Consider the following 21,853-nt stretch of genomic DNA (forward strand, 5'->3'; position numbering starts at 1 on the left):
AGTAATCCGAAATGGTTTGACAACTCCTGCTCTAAGGCCAGCAGAAATCTCAAGATGGCCCTGAAAATAAAACCCAGAGACTCGGTTCACATTAAGGCCATGCGCGCCAGGTACAAAATGTCCCTTGCTACACGAAAGAAAGAGGTAAAGAAAAGTGTTTGGGAGACCCTCTTAGATCCCAAAACCTTGGGAAATAGAGCCAAGTTCTGGGAAATATAAATAAACCCCTGTTTGACCACCCAAGTAATTCTGTTCTTGGTACAAATATCCCAGAGGAGGAGTGGGTTAACCATTTTAGTTCGATTTTTAAAAGTAATGAGTTTCAAGCAGAATATAGCTTTGTTGCTCCTAAGGAGAACTTTCTGTTCTTTTCAATTAATGAGGTTGAAAAAGGAATCCAAGGGCTAACAGGCAACAAGGCCCCAGGGCCGGATGGCCTCCCTCCGGACCTTTTTAAATCTTGCATATCGCTATGGGCGCCTGTCCTCACTGCTGTACTCAATGCGGCAGTGGTCTCTGGCTGCCCAAATTCGTGGGGGGTCTCCACCATCGTACCCGTGTTTAAGAAAGGAGACCGAAATAGCCCCCTCTGCTATAGACCAATATCTTTAATTAACTCTGTGGTCAAAGTAGTGGGGGGAGTAATCTTAAACAGGCTAGTTGCATGGGCAGATGAAAATAAAGTAATATCTCCAATCCTATATGGTTTTAGGCCCGGTCACTCTACGGTCACTCAGTGTTTGAACCTGTACCTGATTATAGGGAAATACACTATGGCCCGCCAAGGTACAATTCACATGGCGTTCATGGACCTATCGTCGGCTTTCGACTGTGTAAGCCGTGGAAGGCTCTGGGACGTCATGGCAAAAATGGGAGTTGGGCAGAACCTAATTAACTTGCTAGCAGATATGCACTCTGACACGAGAGCAAATGTCCGGTACACACAAGATCTAAAAGTGACAAGAGACTTTGGAGTGCATCGGGGTGTCCGGCAAGGGTGAATTTTAGCCCCGTTCCTCTTCAACTTATATAGAAATGACTTGGAAGAGTACCTTTTAAACACAGGAGCAGATTACCCTTATGTCGGACGGAAGGGACTGCCGGTTCTGCTTTATGCGGATGACGCAGTCCTATTATCCAGGGCTGCAATTGGTCTTCAAACACTGTTAAATTCCTTCCTTGCCTTTATGAAGTCTCGAGACCTGAGCATTAATAACTCCAAATCTTTCGTAATGAAGGTTGGCCAAGGTAATAAAAAGCCAAATTACCTAAATGTTAACGAGGTAAAAATCCCAGTAACAAAAACATTCTCTTATCTCGGAGTCCTGTTCGATTACCAACTAAACTGGGGACCCGTGGTACAGGAGAAAAAGGGGGAGGTAACCCGGGCAAACGCAGCAATACTTGACTTTGCAAGAAAAATGGGCAATAGCCCGGTGGCTGCACTGCTCCAACTTTACCCGGCCAAGAGTGTTGCTACTGCATGCTACGGCAGCGAGTTATGGGGATATGCCTCACTAGGAGCCCTGGAGGTAGTAGAAAACAACTTTCTAAAACAGATACTGAGGGTTCCAAGGGGAACAGCAAACTTTTCTGTACATGAAGAGTTGGGTACGCCTTACCTATGTGACAAGATAGCTGTTAACCCCTTACTTTGCTGGCTAAATTGCTGGCTAACAGTGATTTACCTCTTACCCAGCAAATTTTGAGGGAAGCATTAACATGGGAAAATAGGCTTAAAGTTCCCTGGATAAAGTACTTAAGTACATGTTTCACTGAATTAGGTCGCCCCAAACTCTTTTCAACCCCAGAATCCATTTACGAAATTGGATGTTACTAATGTGAAGAAGGCCTTTATTACATCCAGGTATTTAGCCCGTGAGGATGGCGAATTAAAGAAAGGAAGTGTACGGAAATATCTGCTATTAAAAACATCTCTGCTCATGGAACCGTACTTGTCATGGTCCATGTCAGGTTACGACCGTTTCCTGCTGACAAGGTTTCGCCTGGACTTATTTCACCTATTACTGGCCGTGCCTAAGGGAACCCACCGTGGCCAAGTGTTGCCGGCTTGCGGCTGCGACTAAAAGTCTCCGCAAGACCAGGCACACTTTCTCTTTATCTTCCCCTACTATACTGTACCACGGAGGCTATACCTAAAACCTTGCCTCAAAAAATTGAATTTTACACAAATCAGACCCGCACTTTACTACCTACAGCTGTTCAGTTGTGATTGCACTTTATTTGTATGCAGCTTTTTAAAATCAGCACTTAAATTCAGGAAAAGCATGGAGGGGTAATAGTGCCATCGACAGATATATTCTTAGCTATTAATAACTTTTTACATTTTTATAGTATCTTTTATATTTTTATAGTACATTCTGCTTGTGACTTTCCTGTTCTATGTTGTTTTTAAAGTCTTTTCTGATTGTATGAGCTAATATATGTCTAATGAAATATGCTTTTATGGTTGTTATTACTAATAACCGAATAAAGTTATTTGACTTGACTTGCTCGTATTGCGTGATGTGTGTACATACTTGCCAACATCGTTTGTGTTGGCTGTTTGTTTGATTTAATGATGCAGCTCCATTAAATTACGGGCTTTGTGACAGGATGCGTCAGTCGGGCTATTTCAGGGATACATTGCAGCAGTGAGCAGTAGAAAGACTGCAGAGTCACTTTCCTGAGGAATTGATGGCTGGTGATCTTCTCTGTGGGTGAAAGGTGACTATGTTTATGACTTGTCCTCAGTGGAAGGCCTTCACTACCTAACTCACTCAAGGTGCTTTACCTCCCATTTTGCAGTAAGACTTACTGGAGTTCCACTATCGGAAGCACATTTTTTTTGTTTTAATTTCTTTTATCACATTGTATTGCATTAAAATATGTGTGTGTGTGTCTGTGTTTTTTTGCTAGTATTAGCATTTTGGGTATTAGGTCAAATACCGGTGTTGTGTTATAACTTTTGTGATTAGGTGGTTATAACCTATAATTTCTTCGTAGGTTTTGCATCTAAAAGACAAACAAATCCAACATGTTAATTGTTAACTGCTTCCTTTGTATACTTGACTCACCCAATGTAGCAATAGCAAGCAGAGAAGGCTTACACCAGGTTGAGATATGGAGTAACACAGTATTGTCAAATCAATGACTCTTCCATAGACTAGGGGCTTGAGAGGGCAGTATGGAAGGAAACCTTCAAAATCCTTCCAGACCTCCCTATCCACACCATGTACCTGCTTTGCTTCACCTACTCCCACTGTCTCCCACCTTGCTGGCATCAATCTTGTCCTCAGTCACACAACCTACCATACTTTTTGTTCCCTGGGAAAATGCCTTTCAGTACCTGTTAGACCTGGCCCTTTTGACAGGTGTATCCCCAAACCTTTTGCCTCTAATTTTCTCATCCTGTTTGTGTTGGCTATAGGATTCTGGGCACTTTACTACTGCTGATCACTGCAGAAGTACATATGCTCTCTGTATAAATTGTGATATGATTGACACATTTAATTTACTGGTAAGTCCCTAGTAAAGATCATGAAGTTTGCCAGGGCCTGTAAAGCAAATTTTGCTAGTGGGCTTGCAGCACTGATTGTGCCACCCAAAAGAGTAGCCCGTAAATGTGTCTCAGACCAACCAGGGTAGTGTCTGCGCACACAGTTTTAAACTACTATGTTGACCTGGCAAGTGAACTCACTTGCCAGGCCCAAACCGTCCCTTTCCTCACGTGTAAGGCACCACTAAGGTAGGCCCTCACTACCCCATGGGCAGGGTGCAGTGTATGTAAAAGCTAGGCCATGCACTGGTGTGTGTGACATGTCCTGATAGTGAAATACTGTGTATTCACTTTTGAAATGCTATCTGTCCCATAGGCTAACATGAGAGTTGCTTTGTAACATCATGTAAGTATAACTTTCCATAGCGACAGGATGGAAACATTGAGTTTAGGCTCTCTGAACTCAGAATGTATTAACACATATTTTGGTAAAGGTGGCTTTTAAATTCTGTGTTTGAAAATGCCACTTTTAGAAGGTGGGCATTGTCTTCCTTTATCATCCTGTGTGCCCCTGACTGTGTGTGTATTCGGTGTTGAAGTGACAGGTGCTGGGGATGCACATTCACTCTAGACAGACACTGGGGGGTTGAGGGGTGTTCTACCTTGCCTGGGTGACTGACAGCAGGGCTGAATGACCTAAGGCCAGATGTATGACCATTTTTGCCCTCGCAAGTAGGAGATCGGCCTGTTTGCGACTGCAAAAAAGGGTTCTGACATATACAAACGCTATTATGCGAGTCACTGACTCGCAATGAAGCGTTTGCAATTCTCGCTATTAGGAATGGGCATCCCTTCCTAACAGCAATTCTCATGCTGTGAACTATTGTTTTTCGGCCCCAAAACACTCAGTTTACCACCTACTTCAAGTAGGTGGTGCACCAATCGCCACCAGGAAGGGGTCCGCAGGGGACCCCTTCCCCTTTGTGAGTGTGTGCGAACATGTTTTTTAAGAGCAGGCAGTGGTCACAGGGACCACTGCCTGCCCTTAAAAAATGAAACTGAAAAGTTTCATTTTTCTTTTTTAAATGCAGCCCATTTTCCATTAAGGAAAACGTGCTGTATTTAAGAAAAGAAACGGCTTTATTGAAAAAGCAGTCACAGAAATGTGGTCTGCTTACCCCAGCAGGCCACCATCCCTAGAAGTGCAATCATTCCCAATGGGGTCGCATATTGCGCTTGCCTCGTGAATATTAATGAGGCATACAATTTGCAGCCCTATTGGAAACCGCAAACAGTGACTCAGACACTGTTGCACATTCACTTCTGCGAGTCACAATTTGCGACTCGCAAAAGTGAATGGTCGTGCATCTGGCCCTAAGTCTGGATTTAGAGTGGTGGGAGGAGTTTCGCTTTCACCTGAATAGACTTTTCACAGTGTTGTCCCCGCCCCCTGTGGTCATGGTGCCCAAGGGAGGATAGGACTGGTTTGGATTGGGTTCAGAGACCCTTGCTACAAAGAGGACAGTGACAATTTGGGGGATAAGTACTAGACCTAAAACGCCAGGCCTTTACATTTCTTCAAGGAACAAGAGACCCTGACACAAAAAAAGAGCAAAAGGACTGTGTAAGGAGCACTACATCTTCTGAGTGAGGGGTGGGTTGGCCTGCAGTTGCTGCTTCTGTCTGTGATGGAGGCAAAGGACTGGCTCTTTTTGCCCTGCTTTGGTATCCTGCTTTCTGAAGAATCTCGAAGGGCTTGTGTGTGCTGGCCTCTTGTTGGAAGTCTCAGGGAAATATAAGACTTTGTTCAAAGATCCTTGCTGGATCTCAAAGTAACCTATTAACAACAAAAAAGAGAGAAAGGGAATTTAAATATGTGTAGGGAGGAAACTCCTGGTCCCCTTATAAATAATCTCAACAACAACTGGAGGAGTAATTCCGTGAGACTTTGTAAACAAGTCTCTGAATACAAATTATTATGGTGCACGTAGTGCCCAACCAACCTGGGACATAGGTAGTCCTTTAAGAAGACCCCTCACTCCCCTCACTCACCAACCTGGTGAGTGAGGGGATCATCGGGATCCCACCCCGAAGGACGAGTGCCAACAGGGTGTGCTTCGACACCTGATTACAGTGGAGCGGGTATTTTTCTTTTATATGTGCAGTGGAATATAAACGTAAGTGGTTTAAAAAGTGTCCAAAGCTACTCGTAGACTTTATTCTGGAGTGATTGGACACCAGGTAAAAGTAAAGTGAGACACCGTTGTCTAGTTAGGTAGGCTTTGGTGTTACATAGACGTGTAGTGCATTATAAATAGCATCGTGTGTTATGTGTTTAAAAATTAGGTCTACATGTTTCAACCATGGTAGGATTATAGATTTTCGTCAGGACCAATGTGGGTGAACTGGGTGGTACACACACGCTAAGGCGTGTCCAGCCCTCGATCACTGTATCAAATGCAACCACAAAATCGTGGTTCCCGAAAAATGGTGTAATAGTCTTCCTCCGGATTCTGGAAAAAAAACTAGAAGCGTGCAGAATGTTTGCTTCATGGGCGTCCCAGTTCCAATGGCGGATCGCTCACGTAATTTGTGGCTTGATCCTGAAGGTCAATTCACCTATTTGGTAACCTGAATGGAACCCCGTCGATCTCAAAGTAACCTGCCTGGAAGGAGGGGTGGAACTGTGTGAGTAGTGCTGCTCCTGACTTGTGTGGGGTGGGATGGCATGCAGTTGCTGCTCCTCTCTGAAGCAGGAGAAATGACTAGACGGTTCTTTCACCACTTTGCACAGCATGTGTGGAGCACTGGATTTTACATCTGAAGAGAATTTCTTGGTGTTTATTGGAACTTCCTCTTGCTTTCCTAAGGAGTTTGCTTGCTGCTCTGGGAAAAACACACGGCACTTTAATTTTTCTTTAAAAAGCCTCCCTGGATAGGGGAAGTTTAGTAATCCCACCAGAAGCACTGGCTTCATGGCAGGGTTCTCCTCTGTGGGGCCCCACCTGCCAGGAAGGTCTGCCAGAGCGGTGGCAGTTTGCAGTGGCAACGGGGACCCGAAAACAAGGAAGCACATGAGATAGCAATCCTTTGGGCAGCAAAAGACGACATCTAGTGCTATGGAAACCGCCTTTCCAGCGTGAGTGGTGGCACAAGGGAAAGCCCCCTCCAGGCCATCAACCGGAAAAGTCGAGGTCGCCACGACTTTCCCAGCCTTACAGGGCTGGTGTCCCGACATCCAGCTGATCAATGCCTCACATACCTCAACCCCTGAGACCAACGAGGAGCTCCCCATACAGCAGGTAGGTTTCCTCTAGGGGCCGAGTTGATGTGAGGCACTTGATCAAAATAGGCTGCAACGCGATTTCGGCAGCTGCACAGCACATTGACGGGCAACTTCCCTTAGTTTCTCTGCATGCGGAGGATTAAGCAAGGTCACCCCGCAGATCGCTACTTTGGGTGCTCCCACCACCTTTATTCTTTCCCATAAATGGGGGCATGGTTTGTAATTGGGAAGGTTGGAACCTCTATGGAGGCCCCGATCTCCGGTGGCAACTGCAACTGTACGTATAACACCTAATAGGAGTGCGAGACCGCTGCACCATGTATACCTCAGGAGAAATGCGGTAATCAACTGGTTTATAATTGATGACATTTTGTTTCCGACCCTGATGAGGTGCTATGGGTGCTCATGCCCTGATGTTTACATAATATGGGCCAGTTATAGGAATTTGCTTTATTGCCCAAAATATGATACCACTTGAAAATATGTTCATACTGCAGGAGGTACATTGATATGCTCTAAAATGTTAGAAAATCACCCTTTCAAACCAAAAGGGACAGGGTAGGTAAAACCAATAAAAACAAATTCCCCTTTTGTGCTCACACTTTACAACCATTAGTGGTTGTAAAGCGTGAGCACAAAAGGGAAATTTATTTTTTATTGGTTACATTGATATGTACAGGGAGAATGTTTTTTAACAAATGCACCTAAGTAGTAGCTGCTTTCTTGCCCTAACTGTCTGTGACGGTATGCCTGATGCGACCTAACATGTGCAATCTATGAGTATTTATCTAATTGCACTACCTCTGCTGTTATGACCATTTCCTAATGGCAAAGGGATTTGTGATATATGTGATGTTTTGACTATTGCCTAGGTGGCAAGGTAAATTGTGGTTTCTGTAACTGTGTTCTATGTATTTTTATGTTATACTAGTGATATTGTTATATAGCCTTGTGTGGAGTCTCTTTTTGTGGTGTGACTAGTGTGTCACTGGTGTGTGTGTGTGTGTGTGTTGCGCAAATGCTATACACATTGACTCTGTGATAAGCCTGACTGCTCTGCCAAGCTACCAAAGGGGTGAGTAGGGGTCATCCTGTGTGTGTTGAGCAGGGGTTATCTTATGTGTAACTCCTTTAACCTGACTAGGGTGGTGGGTTCTGCCTGGCTAGGTGCATACCTTAGCCAACCAGAAACCCATTTCTAACATTACCTATGATCTGGCATATTATGACAGCACCATTGTTGATATCTGAAACATGACTTAATTTTCTTTTTGTCTGCTTTTGTAAAACTGGGTAGGTACATAATGCAATTCACTCTAATACCCTCACACTCAAGAGTCAAATGTTTTCAACATTTGCGGTGTGATCCGTCGCTGTAAATATATATGCTATTGCTTTTAATCCCATGGGTTTAGTTACTTGATGCCAGTGAAGTAATCTAACATGAGAAAAGTACTGGGAAAAACTGTCTGCATCGTGCCGGATAAAAAGGTCAACAGCGTTTCAGTCTCTGAGGAGCCAAAATCTACTCAGCAGCCTGAAATGTAAAGTATATTTCAACACCGCAACACAGACCAACTACTGTCACATTCAGGTCTCATTGGGTCACTTCAGTATGATGTCTTATTTTGACTCATGCAGACACCTACAATCTTATTCCAAGAGAAAACACTTGTTCACCCAGGGAAAAGAGTATGTCAAGGCAAATTTATTTAGAAGCCTTTGTTTTGAAAATATCATTTTGTAAGTTGCTGAATTGAAATGCTTGCAGTGCAAAATACAAAACATGCTCTGAAATGCTTCTTCCTAGACATTCTGTTAATAATAATATTGAGAACTAATAAGAATCCCGAGCTTTCCCTCGATTTTCTATGTTTCTAATATTCCGTACACGTTGCTGTTTCTTAGTAGAGTATACATATCACGATATCAAATTTTACTGGGTCCTGAAAAAAAATCCATCAATCAGTCATTGATGGCCCAAATAGGTTTGGCCAATGTACTTGTTCGTGGGAAAGTATAACAGATAGGGTCAAATACACCCATTTTCCAAAGTCCAACATTCCTGCATACTCATACACACAAATGAAGAAACCTAGAGGTATTCGTGAATGACTCCTGAAATAATCCTGACAAAGTCCCGACTGTAGCAACTGTGCATCACTTGCAACTCTGAGAGTCATGTGGCTCCATGGAACATGTAGTTCTTCTTGTTTTCACTCATGTGTTTCGGGCAGTGCATCCATTGAAGAAGTATAGCTTCATTCAAGGCAGCATCCATCCTCTTCTTCTGTTGAAGGCACATATGTTCAAGAGGTTCACAGAAACTACGTGAGGTAGCCAGTACCGTTATAGAGACAAACACATCACGTGCATCCTTAGCACTTCATCACCAAGTAATATATGTGGCAAAGCAGTCTGGTTAGGTGACAATATAGTTCAGAGCAAATATCTACTCAGCTCAATGGCACACTTTGCTGATTATTCCCAAGAGAAATGTGTGTAAATAAGGCTGCATCAAAAATGTCTAAAACAGACCCCACAAAAAAATGTCAAAAGCTATTTATACATATCTCAAAAAAATGTATAAGCAAAAAGCAATCAAAAAGAAAACAAATCAACTTTAGATCAGCAAATTTGGAGTTAGGATTGTTTACTTCTGTGTTGAGACAATTTGTCTAGATAATACAATGCACCAATGATAAGTTACTTTTCATGGCTATCTGGAATGTAGGTGCTATCTCAGGCTGACTCTGGTGAGCAGAGTTCTGGATGATCTTGCTGGTGACAGGGAGAATCTTTTACCTTCTTACTTTGTATCATTTTTCCAAATATAAATCCTTCTGCGGGATGAAAACAAATCAATCTAAGCTTGCCCCCCTTTAAGGGAGCCCTGTCTAGGGTTCCTTGAATTCAGATTGTCATTCAGCTCCTGTTGAGCTCTGGATGGAACAAAGCACATTCTGTAGCTACTGAGGTTGCTTCTGCGTTGGGGTAGATTTGCCACCTCACCCCAGTCCAAGTTTTAACTTTGGGATTAGAGAATGTTGTGGTTCTCCAACTTGAAGGATAGAAGCTTTAGCTGGTCAGTTCTCCACTGTGCCTGATACATTTTCTGGAAAGTCCTGTTCAGACATTTTTCTTCTAGACAATATGCTCTGATTATGACAAATTGAAGGTGCACTCTCCCGGGGAAAAGCCTCAGGACATGTCCAGGTCCTCCCGAGGTGGAGCCTATAAATAAGTCCTACATTTCCACACCCCAAGGAGGAGTGGGGGCTTGGCGGTGCGGAAATCGCCCGAGTCTACTCTTACCCTTCTTATATAATAAAGTGGACCCGGAAACCTTTGTCTGCAGAGAGAACCACCTTTATTACAATAGCCCGGGCTATGGAACAGAGTCCCAAGCTAGTCAGAGACAAAACCCAGGAGGCTCCTGCTTTACTCCACAGCGAAAAAGTCTTATATACATTTTTATTCCACTCTTTTGGCATTCAGTCCATTATTCAATCAGGGCGGTGTTTGTAGTTGATGACCTGATCAAGGCGGTGTTTGTAGTTGATGACCTGATCAAGGCTCGGCATTCAAACCATTGTTCAATCAGCTTGATCAAGACTCGGCATTCAGACCATTGATCAATCAGCTTGATTAAGGCTCGGTCAGTCAGTCCATTGTCCAGGTGACCTGATCACAGTGTCAAAGATGTTTACCAAGCAGGGAGCAGAAGATGGAAAACAAGCTTGTTTACACAGGGTGTAGGTGCCTCATGGCTTTCTGTTGATGAATTGGCTAACTGCAAAGAACAGGGGGCTTGGGTACGTGATAGTTTTTTTTTAGCGTCAGCAGAAATGGAGGCTGTAGGCAGGGTTTTGTCACGAGATGGCAAGGAATGGAGGAATGTAAGGATATTAATAGGACCTAGTGAAAACTTATTTTCTTCAGGCCCTCCTTTTGCCATTGAGTGTCAAAACATGTTCTTAGGAAATGTCTATCTGCATTAGGTCACCAATCTCTTGTTGAAGCATTATCCTTACGTTGGTGTCACTTGTACTGACCGGGGAACTTTTAAGGGCCTGTGTACACATAACACAAAGCATAGGCAAGCACTGGATACACAGGCAGCATGAGAAGATGATTGTTATTCTCAGGGCAAAACAAATGAGGATCCCCCATTCCCATCTGGAAAGGAGGCCCCAAATCCAGCCCATGAGGGACCAGTCGTCTTATTGTTGATGAATCTCAGAGGAAAGTTTTTGCAGACGTTGGATAGCTTGATAGACTGATGGAGCGTTATCAGGTATGTAAATGCAGCAGCTGGAGCCGATTAGTTTACATACACCACCACAGTCAGCAAGGATGATGTCAAGTACCATTTGATGTTGCAGTGTCATCAGGCGGTCCGCCTGAAGCTCTGCAGTGATGTTGCCCAATTCCCCTGCTGTTTCATTAATGGTCGCCTCCACCACTCGGGTAAGGTGTTGTATGTTGCGACTGTTGACCATAGGACCCAAGAACGTCAGGAAACCTTTGAAGAAGTCCTCCGCCTCCTGTCCTGCAGTGTCATCGGCCTCAATTACTCCCCTAGGCATACGATGGTGGAGGTGGGGATTGGTCAAGTGATGTGTCCCAACAGCAGTAAAGGTAGGGGGAAGAAGAAAGGCCAAATAACACACATCTGACCAATTTCCTGGAAGCCAGGTATGAGTAGACTGTCCACAAACAAAATAGGTATTTGGAAAAGCGATTAGGAGTGGTGACGAGGTAATATTCAGTGTACTGACTATTGCTCAGTCACTGACTACTACCTCCTGGGTCCCCAGCCCTTTTATGCACACTTGGCCATGTGTGTTGATCACATTGAAAGCCTGTAATTCGGTGGGAACTTTGCGTCTGGACCGAAAGCGGGAGAAGATTATTCTACTTGAGGTGTTGAACACAACCATCTAATTGCGTTCAGCACGAGAGATGTTCAAGATGTCAGATGTCGTAGAAGGGCAGAAAGGATTACTGACATTGCCTGTTCTGTTTCGGGTGAAAGTGTCATAAAAATCGCCAATGATGGAGCTCGCTGTTCCATTGATCGTACATGCATTGATGACGAGCATCCTCCAAGCCAGACAGGACCCAAAAACAGAAAATGGATAGACGAAATAGGGGACAGTGTGTGTCATAGAGTGTGGCATGAGCCCACATACCCAACAGTTCGAGGTATTAATCACAAGCTGATGCTGGTGCAATAATTGTACAAAAGTATTGTTCATGAATTCCAGGCGTCGTGGTGACAAGGTGGCGTGGAGATGTTCTGCAGGTGTCGTAGCCAGAGGAGCTGGGGTAGATATCAGCAACAGAAACCATCCCACAACCAGCAGGATGAGGAGAGCAAAAAGTATAACTATCGTGGAAAAGAAGCATTTATTGTTCAGAAGTTTGACATATTTCTTGTGCGCTTCAGACCCTCGGTCCGCTGCCATTGCGCTCAGCCTGTTGTCACTAGTGACTGTCTGTGATTGGTGGTTGCTTCACTGGATGTGGATACCAAGAGTCTTACGGACTTCCCATTGGTCCAGCATACCAGCACCGGTTTCAGCCGGTGATATCACAGCCCTACAGCCTATTAGACACCAGACAGAGTCAAGGGCCAGCCCCTTTTCTTGGTCTCAAGTTGTAGCGAGTGGAAGAAGGTATGGAGTGATTTGGAAAGAGAGCTTCTTGTTCCTTCCTCTGATCCTGCAGAGGAGGGATGACTGGACCCCCTAAGATTCAATCAGTTTTGGCTTCCGTAGTGGTGTAATGAAGCTGAGCATCACTCAAAGGGACAAAGGTCGGTGCTACTTCTGTGTCGCAATCCGGCAGTCCTTTTTTCACCCATTGGTCATACGGGAGGGGGAGAGGCACCCTTTTACAATAGCTGAACCCTGGTTTCTTTCGAAAAATTCCCTAGTTTCAACCTTTAAAACCTCCACTGACTCTTCTTCCAATAATATTGTGCGATCCAACCTCCAGATCGAACCCATTGTGGAGTCTCCTATTATCAGTCGAAGAAAGATAGCTGTTCAACCAGTAATACTGAATCCTTCACCCTCCAATCCACCAAAAAATAATCAATCCGTGATTTGTGCTTGTATTTTTTATTGTAAAATGTAACGCCTAACTTCTGACCAAAATTACATCTCCATATATCACACAGGCCCCACTGACTCATCAACAGTCTAACTCTATTTGGAATCTTGGGGTTCACAACTGCTCTGTTGTTCTCAGACCTGTCTAGTTTATGATCCAGAACCGTGTTAAAATCTCCTGCCATAATAATCTGACCCGAAAAACTTAAAAGCTCTTTAGCTAATTCATCCAGCGGGCCGATGTCATCTTGGTTAAGACCATAATATACCACCAAAATAAGAAACTGCTCAAAAAAATTGTATTTAACTCTCAACCACATCCCTGATACACGTGAAGCCTTACCTTCTATTGACATATTCAAACCTTGCTTAACCAATAGTGCAACACATGTTTAAAGGGTAGTTATGTGGGTGGCACAGTGAGTGCTACAGGCCCACTTGTAGCATTTAAATTGCAGGCCCTGGTTATATGTAATACCACTTTAATAGGGACCTATACATAAATTACATTTTCCAATTGGGAATAAACTGATGTTACTATGTTTTAAGGAGTTAGTCCCTGCCCTTTAGCACTGGTTAGCCGTGGTAAAGTGTGCAGAGCCCTAAGGCCAGCAAAAACAAGATCAGGAAAATTGGAGAAGGAAGGCAAAACATGTGGGGAAACTGCGCTAAGGATGACAGGTCAAACAAATATGCCCTGTTTTTTTGTGATAGTAATGATCTAGGTGTGTGTCTTTCAAGACACAATGCTTCAGAGGAATGTGAGCAATGGGTAATTTCTTAACCGCATGCGTGCGGGCGGAATTCCGCTCGTATGCTGAGATTTTTTAAATCGCATGTTACGTGACGAGCTGGGCTCGTCATGAGCGTGCGAGGAGGCTACGCCATGACGAGCCCAGCTCGTCATCAGCGTCGAAGGGGTTAAGGCAAAATAATCCATTAACAATGCCCATTATTTCCTAAAATCCTTTTATCTGCCCTGAGCAGTTGTAGTCAGTTTGTCCATATCCAGCAACCCTGGCAGTTTCCCCAACCAGATGGTCTCAGACGGGATGTTTGTTGATCCTAATGTGTTAAAATATCTTAATTTACCACTAACAGCATGTGTGACATTTTTTGTCTTTTCCTATTATACAAGGGATATAGAAGTCCTCTAATTGGCTTCCTAGTATTGTAACCTATGGATATTCCACTTTACAGGATCTCAACAACATTCTCTATTATCTGCATTACCCCCCTGCTGGAAGGTTCTGTGTGGGCAAGACCAGAGTATGTTTGTTAAGGAGCTAGTTTTGCCATATCCCCTCCTGGACTATATTCCACCCCTCTGGATGTCCAACAGCTACTAATGTAATTAGAGGCGATTGCCATCGATACAGTATCTTGGTGGCTCTCAAGAAGATGCCCCCCCCCATTGGTATACATCCAGTGTTATTCTACGTTCCTTTTTCCTAAGCACTCTGGAATACGAATTTCATCTGCACCAACACTCTCCCCTGCCCCCTCCCCTTCGGTTCAACCACATTTAACAATAGATAGAAGTGTGAGACAATATGCTGCTCATTGTCATAGTTGATAAAGAACCAGGACCCAGTGCCAAACCTACAACTATTGGAAGCATTCTGTTTCCTGCAGGCCAAATTCTACTTTGAGTTGTTAAAAATGTCCCCCACCCCTCCAATTCCTATCCAGGAGGGTCTTGCAGTTCTCCTCTTTTCAATGTTAGGAATCTATGACCCATTGGGGTGTGAATGGAGAGGAATGTGAAGTCAGGCTTCTCTGTAAACCTATATTCTCGCAGGCTCTCATTGTTTCCCAAGTTACTGCAGAAATGTATAGTTTGGGGTCTCATTGTATCTTGGGGATCCAAAGAGACTCCCAGAATGGCCTGCCACTTAATGTTTGGTCTATCATACACCACTACTTTTTATTTTCCCTCCTGGTCAATAAGCTACCAGAGATATGCTGCATAGTACGAATTGAGAAGGTTAGGCATTCCCAGTCCTTCCTGCTTACACCCTACTGTGCATTGACTTTTATTGATTCTCGTCTTTTTGCCCTGCCATAGCAATTCTGCTATTCCATGGAAATGTATATGAATTTTTTCTTCCAGTTCCCAAGTTCTAACTTTGCTGCTCCTATTAGTATTTGCAGATTAATTTCTTGTTTTTTGCCATTGATCCTGTCAAGTCAGTTCCTAGGCACCTGATGGATGTTCCTGCCCTCTGAAGGGGGCCTTACCCTTTAAATAAATTTTGGATCATGCCTTTGAAAGTTTAGATATTCAGTCCTACTAATTTGTTAAGATTGATGTTTAACCCTGAATATGTTGGTACTCTTGGAGCACTTTCATTGGTGGTGGTAGGAGCTGGTGAGTCCTTCAGGAATAGTACACTATGTTTTGTGAACATGGTAAGTTTAAATTAGTGTCATCCCAATTGTATCCTTTTATTCAGGGGCTAGTTAGTTCTGTAGAGGAAGTGGGTAACCATTTACATCCTAAACCTTCCTGCTCTACCGAGCCTCTACCACTGGCTGACCCCCCCGGTTCCCGCTTCAACTCACTATCCACTTATAGGCTCCTGGAATGTAGCAGGACTCGAGAGAAAGCTGATAAATCCGGAGTGGGGAGAGTTGATGGAGTGTTATGATCTATGCCTCTTCCACGAGACCTGGATGCTGTCCCCTCCAGTTAAGGAGGGATATGCGTCCTTCCATGTCCCAGCAGTTCAGGGCGCGGGGGGCAGACCTTCGGGGGGGTTATGTATTTGGATTGCTGTTCATCTGGGCTGTACGGTTAAGGTTGTAGATTCCCACTGCCCGGACATTCTCTGTGTTATAATGAATTTTAATAAGGGGCCTGTGCTGGCAGTGTTTAATATATACCTGCGCCCTTATCCGCTCCAGCTGGGCCTATCAACTCTGGAAGCCCTGCAGGCTCTTTTAAAATCTCTTCCTCCGGGTGCTCATAAAATTATTGGTGCAGACCTTAACTGCCACTTTGAGCCACTTTCGGGGATTCCCTCTATATACGCGGAAGAGGATGAAAGCTGGTTCATTCCGGACTGCACCATGTACCCTGAAAAGCGCTTACTACCACTGGCCCTTGCGATTAACAAGTTGGTATTCCTATATTCACTAAGGGCTTGTAATGGTAGATTGGCCCCAGATGTTCCAGGGACTAGCACATTTAATAGACCGGGGGAAGCTCTACCATAGACTACATATTGGTGAATGTAGAGTTTTGGGCTTGTCTCAGAACTTTTTCTGTGATCCCAAGGGTTGACAGCGATCACAATTTATTGTCATTAGAACTACTAGCTCCCCTTGGTGGTCAAATGATCTAGGACGTGAGGAGACGGCTACTGACTGTAATCTAGTCATCAGAGACTCTGTCCATCACCACCCCTTGTTGTAAATGATTTTGTCCACCCTAAGCGTGGAAGGGTATACTCAGATGTGAGTCCCTTGCTCATTGCACCATCAGGATTCAAGCAAGCCGGGCCGAAGACGCCTGAAATGGCAGAAACCGGTCCCCGGAAGCTTGTTTCCTTCCCAGTGTAAGAATTGGCTTTTGTAGTCTGGTCTGCCCTGTTCCCATGATGCACTGGGCCAGGGACAGACTAATTTGCATACAGCCAGGTTCTGAAACTGGGATGGTGCAATGAGCTAAAAAACGGTGTTGGATCTAGCCCTGATCTCTTGACTGGGTTAGAGTACTCTGCTTAATTCAGAGACTCTGTCCATCACCACCCCTTGTTGTAAATGATTTTGTCCACCCTAAGCGTGGAAGGGTATACTCAGATGTGAGTCCCTTGCTCATTGCACCATCAGGATTCAAGCAAGCCGGGCCGAAGACGCCTGAAATGGCAGAAACCGGTCCCCGGAAGCTTGTTTCCTTCCCAGTGTAAGAATTGGCTTTTGTAGTCTGGTCTGCCCTGTTCCCATGATGCACTGGGCCAGGGACAGACTAATTTGCATACAGCCAGGTTCTGAAACTGGGATGGTGCAATGAGCTAAAAAACGGTGTTGGATCTAGCCCTGATCTCTTGACTGGGTTAGAGTACTCTGCTTAATTCAGAGACTCTGTCCATCACCACCCCTTGTTGTAAATAATCTAGTCATAGCAGCGGGAGGGAGAAGAGTTAGATGGGAGAGGATTGCACTAGCTCCTGAGAGGCTGGCAGAATTATATCAACTCATGGTAAGCTCTTTCACGGAGGTCTCTAATCTACTGGGCGCAGTTTGCGAACCTCTCCCCTCCCACTGCCAGGGGCTGCAAGACATACATGACAACCTTTTCGGCTCCCTGGCCTGCTATTTATATTCTTCGGGGGCTAGGAGCGGTGGGACAAAGAGGCGAGATCACTGGTTTAATAAAACATGCAGCTACGGAAAGAGGTGCTTGATCGGGAAGGTTAAATCGGGCTCAATTTTTAGCATTAGAATGGCGAGGGAGGTGTATAAAACTTTGATTAAGGAGGCTAGGGCTGAGTGGGAAGCTGCCAAGTGGGATAATATCTGAGTGGCATTGGGAACCCGAGATTTCAGGTCATTCTGGAATCTTGTGCGAGTCGGGTCGGTCGAGGGGAAGTCTGCCATCATCCCTAATCTTAGTGAAGACTCTTGGCTAGAACCATTTTAAGCCCCTGTATTCATCTGGCCATAGTGACCACCACGAGGAGGCCGTATTGCAAAACCGCCCCTCAGAATTCGCTTTCCTGGAAGCCCCGGCCCCGGTCTGCCCACCTTGCTCTGTCCATGAAGTGCGGGTGGCCCTTGGTAGCCTGAAATTAGGAAAAGCCCCGGGCCTGGACAGGATTCCCGGCGACCTCTATTGTAGCGAACAAAAGGTATGGACTCCCTATATTTGTGTTTATTTTAATGCCATCTTCCAGGGATTGGAGAGCTCTGAAACCTGGCTGGGAGCGGAAATAATCCCCATTCACAAGAAAGCTCCCCCTCTCGACCCGGCTAACTACCGCCCCATAAGTTTGATTGATGTCCTCCAGAAAATCTTTGCCCGCCTTCTGTTATCAAGGTTGCAGAGTTGGATGGATGACCAACACATCCTAACCTCCCTTCAGGCGGGCTTCCGAGCAAAGGTTTCCACCATAGACCAACTGTTTAGATTACAGTTGGTCTACTGGAAGACGGTCACTATTGGGGCGGGCAGTTTGTTTTTGATCTTTGTGGACCTTCGGTCCGCGTTTGACCTGGTCCATAGGGATAAGTTGTGGGCTTTAGTGCTGGCGATGGGTGCCCCCCCTTATTTGTGCCACCTTTTCAAATGACTGCATCAGGGCACATATGCTAGGGTGGGGTATGGGAGGAGCGGGGAGTTGTCGGCCCCCTTCCCGGTTGAGACGGGAGTCAGGCAGGGGTGCATCCTGGCTCCTACCCTCTTCTCCCTCTTTCTTAATGGGCTAATAGACCATCTCTCGGGAGCAAAAGATTTGGGGACTTATTTATGAAGGCCTTGCGCCACCTGTGCGTCACTTTTTCCCATGTTAAAAGTGACGCACCGGCGGCGCAAGCCCTTTATAAATAAGGCCCTTGGACTCTCCCAGTTTAGCGGGGAGACGGATACCGGCCCTTATGTTCGCCGATGATACTCTCCTGCTGTCAAAATCGCCAGGGGGTATACAGTGCACAATAGAGGCATTCTGCTCCTTTTGTCACCTGAGAAATCTGGAGATCAATATCTCGAAAACAAAGTTTATGGTCTACAACTATAAATCGGCCAATTGCCCCCACCCGCATATGAATGGAACAGTGTTGGACCGTGTGTCCACCTTTGAGTACCTGGGGGTCACACTGAATGACAAGATGGACTGGGGGTCCCATAAGGCTAGAGCCAACCTAAAGCTGGCCCAATCATCGGGTGGTATTTTAAAGATTTTTAATGACACCTCATTAAAACTCCTGAGCCCGCCCCTTGAGATTTATAAGCCCAAGCAAGAGGGGGTGTACTCTATGGCGTAGAGCTATGGGGCCATACATCAGCTGCCCCTTTGACGCTCACGGAAAATAGTTTCATCAGGCTATTGCTCCGTCTGCCTGTGAGCTCCCCCTTGATCCCTCTGCGGTTGGACCTGGGCCTGGTACCAATCCAGGAGATCGTAGCAAATCGCCCACTCCTGTATTGGAGGCGTCTTTGGGCGACTCCTGAGCTTCGCGCTATAGGGAGGACCTGAGAGACATTCTGCAGTGGGGGACCTTGGGGAAAATACCCTGGTTGAATTACATCAAGCACCTCTGTCATGCCTTAGGCAGAGGAGACATGTGGTTATTTCCCCAAGACTCCTGCCCTTGCTTTCTAAAAAACTAATGAATGTAGCTCTTAGGAGGTACCGCATGGAGTCTACAACAAGTAATCCCTCGTTGGGTAGGCTAACGGACACCTTTTTGAACATTAAGGCCTATCCCCGCTTTGAAGTCTTTTTGGATGATATCCAGCCCTCCTTGGCTAAGAAACTTTACATCCAGTTCAGACACAGCGCACTGCGATTGAGGGCGGTAATGCACAAATGGCGGAACGCCTCCTCAACGGCAAGTACCTGCCCAGGGTGTTCGAGCAGCAGTGAGACAGATCTGCACGTTCTGCTCTTCTACCCCACTTACGCTAGGGAGAAATGGATTCTGCAGCTATGTAGGGCTAGGGGCCTTAGGGATTACAGGGAGGTCTTCAGGATTCTTAAATACGATACTACCCCCTGATAGTTTTTGCCACAGCAAGATTTCTTCAATCTATGTGGTACACGAGATGTGCAATACTAAAGCTGGAAGCTCATATTTTGCATTAAGGGCCACTTTTTAGGAGGTGCCACACTTTTTATACAATTTTAGATATTTTATATACTGACATCTCTGTGTTTTATCTGATGTTTTTAATATTTGCAGGCACTGTTTGTATGTGATTTTTAACACAAGGTTTTACTTGCATTATCCTTTGTTATTGTGTTGCTTTTATTGTATATGTATGGCCTTTTTACGGTATGTTACCGAAATAAAGTACTTTAAATGACTGACTGACTGACTGTTATTCCCCCTGATACCCAACACCTGTGGTTCAATGTGAGTGCAAATAGAAGTGGAAAAAGAAGGAACCCCTTCCAGTTACTCCTCCAAATGTGTATTTGTTGTAATAGTATATTGTTGAATCTCACTATTGTCTAGGGAGTAGGATATCCTGCAAATACCCAAATATGAAAGCTGTCCTCCAGGCCAATCTCTTGTATGGTGTCTTCCATGAATTCCCAGTCCATCCTGTCAAATGCTTTCTCAGCATCCAGAAATACTAGGGCTGTGATTCTGTCACCCTCATTCCCTAGGTCTAAATGATGTAGCACTTTCTTTCTATCACTTGTCTGCTTGCTTATAATGAAAGCAGAGTTATCAAGTTGAACATGGTCTTTAAGAACAGTTTGTAGGCGGTTGCACTGAAAGCGAAAGTTTAGGATTTATGTTTTTAGATCTATTTTTCTGCATGGCTTGGGGCCCCCAATGTTAAGATCTTCTATAATAGGTGTTGTTTTCTATGCAATCGATTGAACATGCAAGGTCAGGTAAGAAAGTGCCTGATATTAACCAGGTGCTGTAAAGGCATTGTTTTTATTTATCATGTAGCGAGAGACAACAAACCCAAACATGATGAGCTCTTTGTTACAGTCAACATTATGCAGAATGGGTGACACACAAGAAAAATAAGTTTCTATAGTATTTTATGAAATATATTTGCATTTGGAAGACCCCACTTTCTCATAGTGAACGTTCTCTAGTATAATGAAGTCTAAAAACAAACAATTTTGACAGAAATGGGCAACATAGCAGAAAAGTAATTTGGAATGTCTATGCAAAATATACAATGCAAAGTGTGTTTCATTTGGTAATATTTTTCCTTTCACAGTGTCCCATGAGTACTGTAGTTAAAGAAGTCAAAACTATTTGCTGCATGCTTTCCTCTGTTGAAACTAAGGAGATCAGGGATGCCGTTGAGGCTCTTCGTCTTGCGTCATTACAGGTAAGAACATGTATTAGTTAATACATTGCAGTTGGACCTCAGGGATGTGAATAGTAATTAGGTATCACTTTGTGTCAGTCTTTAAAAAATAGGATTGCTGGCTTCAGATGTGATTTCCTGAAACCACAAAGTTGGTTGAACAGATTGAACATTTCTTTATTTATATGATTACTAAAAACCATTACAAAATTCTCTAATTCTACATGCTAAAACATTGTGAAAAAGCTAGCATAAAAATTCATACATGTTATAACATACATATTTAAAATATTAACATCAAGGTCTGAAGGTTGAGGTATAGGTATCTAAAATGTGAACGGGCCCCCAAAGTGCATGACATGATTGTGAAAAGTGCTGTTATACCGAGTCCTCAAAAGTCACATCTTAGCTCGATTCAATGAAAAAAGGTAATGTAAGATGTCCGGGGGAAGGGATTCAATGGGCATTATTTTAGTTCCCAGGTAAGCATAAAGTGTGTAAAGTGCTATTCTGACTGATTATTCACGAATCACAGATCCAGTTCAAGGGCTTCTCTTAATAGCCCAGTCCATATGGAGCATATTCGACTAGATAAGGACTCCAGAAAATGCCTGATTGATGTATTAGTCAGGTTGAGCCTCTGGGCTTCACAGGAGTGTTATTTAAATCTAAAGAGGAGCATAAGGTGCGTAAAGTGCTATTATGACTGATCCTCAAACATCACATCACAGGATCCACCTGAGTGTTAATTAAGTCCTGGGCGAAGCATAAACTGTGTAGAATGCTATAATGACTGATTCCTCACTAATCGCAGTCACGGTTCAGAAAGTTGGATCTGAATTTGTGTTGATGACGATTTGAAATTTATTCTAATGGGTGATCAAGACAAAAAGATAAAAAGAACATTCAGTCAAACAAAGAAACATTTGATGTGCTTAATGTATCCT

General features: G+C 44.3%; 1 protein-coding gene across 1 annotated transcript in view; it reads left to right on the forward strand.

The window, feature by feature from the left end:
* The window catches only part of PIK3C2G (phosphatidylinositol-4-phosphate 3-kinase catalytic subunit type 2 gamma), a 2,201,800-nt gene that overhangs the window by 854,304 nt on the left and 1,325,643 nt on the right, over positions 1-21,853 (forward strand). The window contains exon 10 of the mRNA XM_078674033.1: positions 20,814-20,927. Within this exon, the coding sequence (XP_078530159.1) occupies positions 20,814-20,927 (114 nt within the window). The remainder of the gene's footprint in view (positions 1-20,813; positions 20,928-21,853) is intronic.

This window comes from Lissotriton helveticus, chromosome 1_1, assembly GCF_964261635.1.
Source record: "Lissotriton helveticus chromosome 1_1, aLisHel1.1, whole genome shotgun sequence".
Taxonomy (NCBI): Eukaryota; Metazoa; Chordata; class Amphibia; order Caudata; family Salamandridae; genus Lissotriton; species Lissotriton helveticus.